Source organism: Polyodon spathula, chromosome 15 (assembly GCF_017654505.1).
Source record: "Polyodon spathula isolate WHYD16114869_AA chromosome 15, ASM1765450v1, whole genome shotgun sequence".
Classification (NCBI taxonomy): Eukaryota; Metazoa; Chordata; class Actinopteri; order Acipenseriformes; family Polyodontidae; genus Polyodon; species Polyodon spathula.
The window spans coordinates 20,227,264-20,238,446 of record NC_054548.1 but is presented as its reverse complement, the minus strand read 5'-3'; the positions used below and the strand labels follow the sequence as shown (position 1 = coordinate 20,238,446).

The window sequence follows — 11,183 nt, the reverse complement described above, 5'->3', positions numbered from 1 at the left end:
GTTTTTTTGTTGTGTAACATTAATGTGCTGACTATGAGAACCCAACACTTCCTTATCAAGTCAACCAAAATCTGAAAATGTTAGGCAAACCTTGTTGTCTTTGACATTTTGTACAGCTGTTTTAATGCAAAAGGATTTTCTTAAACACATTAACAGTTCTGTCCTAAGATCATTTTGATTCAAGCCTGCAAACTAGTGCCACAACAAGAAGTCATGCCAGCACAGCTGGGTCTTCACACAGATGTTATCAAACATAAAGACATGTAATAAACTTAGGCTAGATAAGAAATATATTTGATATATTTTATGTTAAGTTTAAAAAATATGACTCACACAACAGAATAAAACTCACCATTACTAATACAGTTTCACACAACCCTCCCCACCCCACCCCACCCCCAGAATCCAAATTTAAAAAAAAAAAAATTTTTCATACATGAAAAAGGTCAGCTCCACAGCATTTGGACGGAGATTGGGGAAGAACTTTGATAACAGACAATCTTTTAACTTCTTTTAACCAGACATGACATTGAATGTTTCCAGCAACTGCAGCAGGGCGAGAGATGACAAAGGGGAGGGAGGCATTGCATTAAAATAAACAAATCTAGCCTTTACTATTAATTTCAAGGAGATTCTGTATTAACAGTACATACAGTAAATTATGGGTTGAATTTTATCAGATGTGATACAGTATAATTAAGAAGGTTAAAACTGAAAGGTTAAACAATTCTTCATATGGTATCATTGGATAAAAAGACATGGTGTGTGATGAAGGAAGACTTTCACAGCCTTTGGGCATTGTAAAGTAAAGTATGGTTATAAAAAAATAATATCCTGTTTGGTTTGAGGTGTTTTTATTGGATGTGGACTACACTATTAATAACACATGTACAGTAAAAAACAGGCTCTTTTACATAGAGTAGGCTATCAGAGAGAAGGGTACTTAACATTACTCGCTTCTAAAATGAAAGATGCAAACCTGCTAGCCTATGCTGTGTATCTGAGGAGTATGCACTGTGAGCTGTCTGCCAGTGAATGACAGTACTTAATATTAGGCTATGCACCCTTGACGAATGTAGTTGTGGCAGGGATCCAGGAAACGCGTCTGTATTAAATAAATTTAAATACCAAAATAAAATGTTGGCTTTGGTAATAATAAGTGTCAGAGCTGCAACCCACTACAGAAAACAGTAACAGAGCGAGGATCCCGTCTGCTCACTACACCCCTGTACCAGAGCGAGGGTCCCGTCTGCTCACTACACCCCTGTACCAGAGCGAGGGTCCCGTCTGCTCACTACACCCCTGTACCAGAGGGAGGGTCCCGTCTGCTCACTACACCCCTGTACCAGAGGGAGGGTCCCGTCTGCTCACTACACCCCTGTACCAGAGGGAGGGTCCCGTCTGCTAACTATACCCCTGTACCAGAGCGAGGGTCCCATCTGCTCACTACACCCCTGTACCATATTGTGCAGGCAGCATGACATAGGCTTACTGCTGTCATACATTTTAGCTCTGAAAATTTCAGACAAACAAAAACTGTTTGGTGCCACAACTGAAAAAAAAAACAAAAAAAGTGTCACCTTAGTTGTCAAAATAAAATAAATGCAATTCTAAACTTATAGACAAAAAAAAAACCAACCCCCCTCCCAAAAAAAAACCTCTGTTGTGAAAACCAAACAAAAACTACTTCACCTTGTAGATGGAATAAAAATGTAAAAAAACCCTGTCACCTCAGTTATCATAAAAAAAAAATGCAACTTGTAGATGCAGGAACCGTGTTGCAAAAGTAATTGCTCAGATGTTACATAGCAATTTCTCACAACTGAGCAATAAGGTTACTCAGGGTAGACCCGGCTTAAGGCTCTGAAATGGTTCTCCCTTGTTCTTGTGTATTTTATTGCCGTCAAGCGATAGCAACTACTGTACTGCACAAAGTGCAAGATTCTGTTATAATGTTTGAGGGAATTAAAAAAAAAAATGTTTAAAACAATGCTATTATTTATAATGTCTTGCTCTCAAACATTTCATGTTTTACAGTATGTGTCTTGCGGCTCTCGGCCATTTTTAAATTTTGGTATTTGGCTCGTAAGGTCAGGAAGTTTGGCCACCCCAGCCAAAGAAGATCAGCAGATCTGGAGTGAGAAACAGGGAAATTAAGCAGCATTAAGTCATAATAATCGGATCCTAGATGTGAGTAAAGTGAATAAAGTTAGATTTAATCCATCTGATCTTTCACAGTTCCACACGGTGGATTCAGCGTTTTGTGATTTCCACCCAAAGCTTTATTTTTTTTATGTTGGTTCTAGGTTTGCTACAGTTTTCTTGGTCAGGCTTTATTTTAAGGGCCACTTTTTAAATGTATTAACTGTTAACAAACGTTGTTCATTTTGAGCTAAGGGTTCTACATTAAGAATGTGCCAGCAATAACTTTACTGAATTTTTATATAAGGTCTATTTTGGTCCTAAAAAAATATGCCGTTATGGATTCTGTTCCCTGATGGTGAGTTAAAAGTTAAAAGTTCTATAACCATGAATGCAGATGAGTCTGGCTCTTCTACATTGTGGTTCAGATGCCCGCTAATAAAAACCTGATTTAATTTGCTAAACATTAGTATACAGTGAGCACTTGGATATCTGTTACCCAGATACATGGCAGTCACGTTTTACCGACCGAAACACAGATGCAGTTCCATTAAACGCTATTGTATAAACACATGTAACCCGGTACATACAAACCTGTAATATAGAAAAGGATATATTAAATATGTTTCATATTAGGCACATAAGTTGTTATCCTACCTGTCATTTCAGTTTGCTGTATGCATCTGAGTGCAGCGTGCCGTATTCCAATCAAAATGACTACTTTGAAGATTAAATATTTACTTCTGATATATTCCCAGTTGCATTTGTGGAACAAAACAAAGGATTGTTGTCTCCCAGGTACATTGAAAAATAAGCAACTAGGTTTTTACTGAGTTGGCATCTTGCCAAATCCACAGTCATATGAATATCTATCTTGTAGTCAGTCCACAAACAAAGGCTTGAAATGAAAAAAAAAAAAAAAAACATGTCTGCTAGGAGGAGGGGCCGTGGCTTGCTTGCTGTATTTACAAAAGTAATAGAATAATGTATGTTATATTAAAAAAAGACATGTATTGTCATGCATGGGTCACATTGACCTACATGGTGGTTCTATTTAGAACTGTTTATAACTTTAGCATTTTTGCGATTCTGGCTATTAAACGCTGTCAGGATATTTAATTAATATATTTAGGAAAATTCAAAAACGGACGAACACAAACGACTTACAACGGAAGAGTAATTAACATTTAAAGTGCAAAATGGGTCACAATGACCTGCATGGCGGTTCTAGGGTTAAAAGTTTTAAAAAGTGGTCAAAATGTAAAAAATTAAAAAATTAAACAATACACACACCTTTCGTAAACAGTTGTTCAACACATGGGAACATGTAACACAATAAAATAAAAAGGTCCTTATGTGCCCTTTAAGCAAGCAAAGGGCTCCACTTTTGGCTATGTATTAGGTGTGGCTGAAAAAAAACATTTTCATACTACATATACATTTCACTTTTGAATGTATAAATAATTAAACTGAAATAAAACAATCAGTGATTGCATCTTTTCATGGAATGTAAATAAATAATTGCATTTTTGATCCACGGAGATGTTAGAAAACAGCGCATGTAACTTCTCTGACATGAAAATTATGTGCATCCTGTACCAAAAGAGCATGCAATGAAGGGATAGTTTAACATTTTAAAATCAGTTTGAATTGTATGGTTTCTGCTCATGAGATTTATTTTTTTAATACAAGGATCATTTTTTTCTGAATAGAGCCCTGTGTTAAATATATCTTGCAAGCAACTAGAACTGAAGATTAGCTCCTATTTGGCAGCAAGAAATAAAAAAAAACTATATTTGCAGCTTTAAAAGGAGTTAAAAGGTTTGACATCAAAAAGGTGTTTTGTTTTTAATAGCTAATGAGAGTTTGGGAGTAACATGTTGGTCTGTGAGCGTCTAAACAATAGGATATTTTTCTATAAATCTTAAAATTCAATAAGCGCAAAATGAAAAGAAAATCGTGTATTAAAAGTCTAGGCAGGAACAAGACTGTAACATATAACCCTGAATTGTTTCAGAAATGTAAAATGTGTATTTGTGAACAAGGAGAGCAGAGTTATGTCAATATCAACGAGGCAGGTATGTAAAACATGAACTGGTTAATGGTCTATTTTATAGAAGTTGGGGACATTCCAGATTTTAGTGAGTGATACACTTGACACACCCACACCTGTATACAGGCAGCTTACAATTGAAGCTCACAGGAAAACCTGGAATGGCTCTGTAACAAGGGCGATCTGTGGTGACCGTCTGGCGCATGCACGGTTCTGCAGGAAGAAGGCAGTAGCCTCATAAGAGCTGCCTGTCAGTCATGGCGATGACATGGAAAGGTGGGGAAGAGGGTGTGTTGGCTTTCCCTCTCTCTGGGTGGCAGAGAGGCGGGCCTTGGGGGATTGCTCGGCGCATAACTACTGCGCTTGGTTGTGCATTCGGGTGCATTCACAGCCTTTAAGTAAGACTCATGTGTCTGGTAGATTGGGTCCTCAGGCGGGAAATACTGACAGCACTAGAAAATAATAGGAAAACAGTCTGACCACACAGTATTCATTGGATTGCATTGTGTCCTTTATCCTTGAAGCAGCTTTTTCATTTGTATTGCTAATGAATGTTTATTATTTTTTTTATTACAGATTCAATGTTGCATAAAACCAACAAGTGTGACAAGCGTGACAGTGAACATAAGCCAGGTATGAATAAACATTTCAATAATTGATATCTGTAATACAGACTGCGGCTTCCCACAGAGAGCCTTTCTCATTCGTACAGACTGCCTTGTACACAATTCATTTTAAATACCTGCCTGCTAATCACAGGCAGGTGTCCCTCCTTTAACAGTTGAACTATGTGAACCACCTCCTGGCTCACTCCTGTAGCATTCTGGGGAATGTAGTCCTTCCATATGTCTGCAAACCAGAGCCCCCTTTTCATTAATGAATCCAGTTACATTTCTAATACAGGTTTCTGTATTATCATATTCAGAGAATGTGTCCTACAGGCTTTAATAGCCTCACTTCTGCAACAACTCATCAATAGATACACAGCCTGCTATATAGTTTTGTTTTACTGCTCTCTGAGTATGGGGTAAAATGAGTTCAAAGCTTACTCCCTAAAATGTTATGATGTTGTAAAACAAGGACAGAGGAAAAACAAGAAGATACAATTCAGTTTGTTTCCTTGCTTTAATAGTTCTCTAATAATATATATGTATAGTTTTGTGGCAATAATCACAAAAAATATTATTTGTTTATATATATATATATATATATATATATATATATATATATATATATATACACACACACACATTAGGAACACCTGCTCTTTCCATGAAATAGACTGACCAGGTGAATCCAGGTGAAAGCTATGAAAATTAAAAGGTAGAGCACAGCACACAGTCACGCTAAAGAATCAAGAAGTACAGTTAACATATTGTAACTTGTGTGAGGTCTGAAGTGCAGGAACGCTTGGAGTAGGAGGTGCATCGGTCAAAAAGCCTATGGGCGACAGGCACGGACCACAGGAGCTGCTGGTGATTGGCCTTGGAGTGGGATGAGGCAGGACTTACTAGAACAAAAGACCAGTGACAGGGGGGAGTGTTTGTTGTTTTTGCTATTGTGAAGCATGGAGAGAATAAAGAGACAGAATAGTTTCACCCCGAGAGTCCTCTTTAAAAGTGAATTAGTTTTAGTGGCGTAAGTCATGGCCCCTAATGACCTGTTAATTGTTAGTTAACAATTGCCAGATTGTCTTGGATCATTTATTAGTGTAAAAAATAAATAGCCAGTAATAGAGCCGGTAAGCAGTCTTACAGCTACGCCCTTTCCCCAAGATGGCCGACTTCCGGGTCCGTCCTATCATTGAGTTGGCCCATCCCTGTGAAGGCGTACCACCAACTTTACTTCTGGTCTGGAGGTAGATGTGCAGCTCAGATTTCTACTCTCCCGTTCACACACATGTAGTGTTTTCATTTTTTATCGTTCAATACATTTCCATGAGTCAGGCCCATTGTGTTTGAGTTTGTAAAATGACTGGAGAAAATGTTATTGTTTCTTTTTTTTTTTTACTTTTGCCAATCAAGATTTTGCCATTAACATGGAATCCACTGACCAAGCTAGGAAGCAGGAGGATCAAGCAAGTTCAGAAAAGACCTCTGGAAACAGCATGTCAAAGGGCACCAACAGTACAGAGGAAAATTCAGGGAGAGAGGAACGGCCAAATGTAGAGTCTGAAAAAGATCCTCTAGTGAACAGTGAGTTTTTGAGTGTCAGGATTTTGTACGGTGTGCAAAAAATAGATCTGATAAAAACAGATACTTCATTCAGTCCAAAGGTATGTAATGCAGTAATTTAATATGGAAATGTCAGGAGACAGACAGGTTGTCAAAAAAAATTATAAATTGCACACAGTGTGTCTCTTTGGATCATGCAATTCACAGTGACCTATTGTCACACTTAATTAGTTATTATTGGGGGATGTACATTGTGTTTGGCACATCCGAATGTACGGTGTAACAGTGTCTGTATCAGTGAGGGACTACTGTACCTTCATTCAGCATCTGCAACATTTGGGTAAAATCCTTATAGAGGTACAACTAATTACTGGTAGAAACTCCAGCTATAGCTCAGTATATAGGGTCTTAATACACATAAGACATCTGCCAGCAAATCAAGAGGCACTAGCAGATACATGTATAGATATGTAATGCTTTACATTAGAGAAGAACCCCTATTGATGTGTGTATGTCATGTTGAAATACCACCAAGACGTGCAGCAGCACTTAGCTCACAAGATTTGGTTCATACTTCTGTCGCAGATGAATGCGATACATCAGGCGCATACAGCTACAAGAGCTGTGCAGCTTCACTATTTGCTGTACGAAGGTCGCATCGTGTCATAGCCCTTTTGACTGTGTTGAAAAAAACGACATTTTAGGAGATGTGCTGAGTTTGTAACTCTATAAGAGGTTTAAAAAAATCAGAAGTGACATTGTTGGTACATCCACCCTTTCAACCAACAGAGAATCCAAAAGGGATAATTTTATATATTAGTTAGAGAGATGCAGGTAAGACATTTTTAGAATAACAGGGAAAAGGTTTGACAGTCTGTTAAACAATTTGGTACTATTGCTTCAGTGCAAAAATACACATGTGATGCCAGTGACACCTGCCAAAAGACTTGCAGTCAGACTGGCAATTCCCACCAAAGTGTGGCCACAAACTTCCGACTCCATTCTTTACTTCAGCCAGGTTTTCTTGCTTTTCACAAATTTATCACACCGTTTTCGCCATCTGGCTTTACATTCTGTCCAGTCCTTTTCTATTTTTTGCTGAATAATTGTGGCGGAGTGTCCCGTCCCTTTATTTTATTAAAAGTTTTATGTTGTATATAGTGTGTTATTATTGGTGTTTATGTATAAAATACAAGGGCTATTAATATGGGTTACGAGCACAAGTGTTTAAAATGTATATTTGTATATAGGCACGAGGATTGCACAACACTTCACATGCAGGTAAAATGTAATGTGAGTACAGGGAATTGCACTTTTATTAATTCACGTGCAGTTGTACCGAGACTGCAATTGAATGATTGATTAGCAATTGAGTCTCGGTACAGCTGCATAAAAGCAGCATATTTACACTCACTCGGGGTTGTGTGTTTGGCGAGTGGAGAAAGGGTGTGGAGAGGAGAAAGCAAAAACATTAAGTAGATCCTAATTTCACTCACCGTGTTTGTCTGTTTGTCCGCCATTTGTTAGTGTGTTTTGTTTAGGGTTAATTAGTTTTGTCTGTTTATTTTGGCCTCAAGTGCCATGTCCTGTTTTGGTGCGCTATTCTTCTTTTTCAATCTTTTATTTTGTTGATTAAATGCTGAGCACAGCTCAGCTTCACCAAACATCCACGTCTCTGTCTGTCCTGTGATATTGTTCTGGGTCTGATGACATCACCCACTACAGCTGTCGTTGTGACATATGGTGTCCTGTGTGGGATAAGCACCTCCAAGCGTCAGACCAAGGAAGGGCGCCTTTTTTTTTAGTTAAAAAGAGACAAGGAAGGCTGGAGGGACGGTTGCAGGGAGCTGGAGGAGCTAGGCTGGTGCCTTGCCTGCAAAGTGTATGGGCATGTGGTGGCTGTCTCCCCCTTCCAAGAGGAGGAGGAGGAGGAGGAACCTGCCCAGGTGAGGAAGGTGAGAAGGAGGGGGAGAATAAAACTGCAGCAGCAACAGCAGCAGAGCAAAGGGGGAAAGGAGGAAGCAGGGCTGTGATGTTTCGCCTGTGGCAAAACTGGTCACACCACTGTGCACTGCTCCGTCCAGGTAGAGCTGCTGGCATTGTCCCGAAAGATGGGAAGGGGGGAAGATACAGAGGAGTGGTTCTGCCAGAGGGCTAGGAAGCCAGCACCCAACCGACTGCCATTGCCGTCGTGCAGCCCTAGAAGTTTGGTGCCACAGGCCCAGGACCTATTCTCAGGGAGCCACCTGGAGTATTGGTGTCAGTACGTCACGGACATCTGGGGTGCACCTGATGGCGATAGATACCTTGGCACACCAGTGGCTGAGGCAACTGTCATATGTCTTCTCACCCCTCACCATGCTCCCGCTGTGTCTGGAGAAAATAACCAAGTTATAATTTAAAATGAATCTGCATCTGTGAACAGGATGGCTCTGCTGTGCAGTCCTTGTGCCTAAATACAAATATACATTTAAAACACTTGTGCCCGTAACCCATATTTATATCCAGTGTATTTTATACATAAACACCAACATTAACACTACATACAACATAAAACACCTATAAACATAAAGGGGTGCGACAGTCTGCCACAGCATTATAATAATATTGTATAATCTTTGTAAAAATACAACCTTCGGAAGTATATCCCTTCGATTACTGCTTCTTATTATTTCAGGAAAGTTCAGGGGTGGAGTTCTGCAGTGAAATCTATTCTCCAGGTTCTAACAGATAACACTTTTGAAACACACTTTGTTCCTTGTAAAACATCAGAAATCCAGTCCTGTTAAAACAGCCCTTTATCAAAGTCTGTCAGATCTGCTGTCCAATGACTAAAACAGAGCTCCAACAATGACGTGGATTTGACATGCCGTCATATTAACAAATAAACAAATAAAATAGTTTAACAAAACAATACATTTCCATAACACCAGGCATCTGTCTGGTAATTGTTGGATTAATTTTTGCTATATGACATTAAAAAAAAAAAAAAAAATGACTAAACATGAAATGCAGACTGATAAATATATTTTTTGTTTTTTTCAGGTGAAATTGGAGACGATGCAACACGTCTTTAATTTTTCTAGGAAAGAAGAAAATGCTTAAAGGTATATTTAGGTATTTGTCAGTTTTTAGGGTCCTATTTAAAAAAGTAGTTCCCTATATGCTGTTTGTAACCGGCTGTTCATTTGCCTGTCTGTCCATTCATCTGTCACATTCCACATGGGGAACACGATAACTGGCGTCAGCAGAGTGTTATCATACATTCTTAGCTGGCTGGAGACTTTTTGTATGCATTTGGCTATAATCCGATAAACTTGATTTTAGCTAATAAATTAATTGCTCATTACTGGAAAAATTATAATATCCCTGACATATCTATGTGGCTTAGGGAGATTTCTTGATATATCCCTTGTGAAAAAATACTGTATAATTTAAAAAAATAAACCAGATCTATTTGAAAAGGTATGGGGAGGATTTTCTGCCTTAACTCCTAAACTCTTCAGCTACCACGTAATACAGTTCCCGACTAGATGAGTGAGGGTCAAGGGGGGTCAACAGGCAAAAGATTTGTGATTGTAATCCATGTTTTATATATGTTATACCTTTTAAAAACTCAATAAACACAAAGTAAAAAAAAACCAAAACAAACAGTTGTCGATGTATTCGCTGGTTCCTGGTGTCTGTATAGTCGAAGGTATTTAGAGAAACAATCATATGTGGTATCTAGAAAACAGTCCATAGAGATAGAGAACCAGTGAGGCCATGCACTGTACGATATGCAGCATAAATGTGTCTGGGTAAGAACAATTATCTGTTTTTAAATGAAATTTTCCAGCAGAAAGACATTGTAAGTGCAAAATCTATTATCCCTGCCAGTGATGAAAATTTGAAAGACCAGAGCCAGGGATATAAAAAGCAGAGCTAGGGAAAAACAGTAGTTTTATATTGTGATACTGTGATTTGTATTTTAAACCTTTAAAAGTATAATGATTGTTGCAATTAAACATATTTCTTTAAGAACATGACCAATAAAAAAGATGGACATTCAATAGAAGTGGATTTAAATTAACTTAAGGGGAGGCTTGCCATTGGATTCTATTGCCATTGAAAAACATACTGCCTAGTAAGGTGGAGTATGACATCACCAAACCCGATATGGAGTTCACTTACTGATCATGAGCTCTGTTTTATTTTTTATCTTGGGTGCAATGTACATGTATGTTTCATTTTAAATTGAAGTCTGTGCAATTTCATTAAAGTCACATGCAGCATACTAATATTAGGACATACTAGGCCATATTTTCAAATCATTTACTCCAGTTTTGAATGAACTCCTTTTAGGACATAGTGAGTCATATTTGGTGTCCCATTTTGTGAAATTACAAAATGATGCGTACACATTTTTTTAAACTTAATATTTTATTTAAAAAATATTTGTTCAAACTGAAGACTTCTAAGGGTAAGATAAGTTACAGTAAATGTCAGCAAAACCTAAAGAGACAAAACTGAAATATGTTGATTACATAAGTATTCAGACCCATTAACTCAATATTTGGTGGAAGCATGTTTGGCAGCAATTACAGCCACAAGTTTTTTTGGGTAAGTCTCTACCAACTTTGCACACCGGCTTGGTACAATTTGTGCCCATTCTTCTTGGCAGATTTGCTCAAGCTTTCTCAAGTTGCTTGGTGATTGCTTATGGACAGCAGTTTTCAAGTCTTTCCACAGATTCTCAATAGGATTCAAGTCATGACTTTGACTGGGCCACTCAAGGACATTCACTTTCTTATTCTTAAGCCACTCCAGTGTAG

At 38.2% G+C, this 11,183-nt stretch overlaps 1 protein-coding gene across 4 annotated transcripts in view; it reads left to right on the top strand.

The window, feature by feature from the left end:
- The window catches only part of LOC121328005 (hepatocyte cell adhesion molecule-like), a 33,625-nt gene extending 22,824 nt beyond the window's left edge, over nt 1-10,801 (top strand). For 2 of the 4 annotated variants that reach the window (XM_041272421.1, XM_041272420.1), the window contains 3 exons: nt 4,772-4,828; nt 6,220-6,390; nt 9,415-10,801. In XM_041272421.1, coding sequence (XP_041128355.1) covers nt 4,772-4,828; nt 6,220-6,390; nt 9,415-9,446 — 260 coding nt within the window. In that variant the 3' untranslated portion in view covers nt 9,447-10,801. The remainder of the gene's footprint in view (nt 1-4,771; nt 4,829-6,219; nt 6,391-9,414) is intronic. The other 2 variants (XM_041272424.1, XM_041272422.1) reach the window with 1 other exon arrangement.
- The last annotated feature ends 382 nt before the right edge of the window (nt 10,802-11,183 follow it).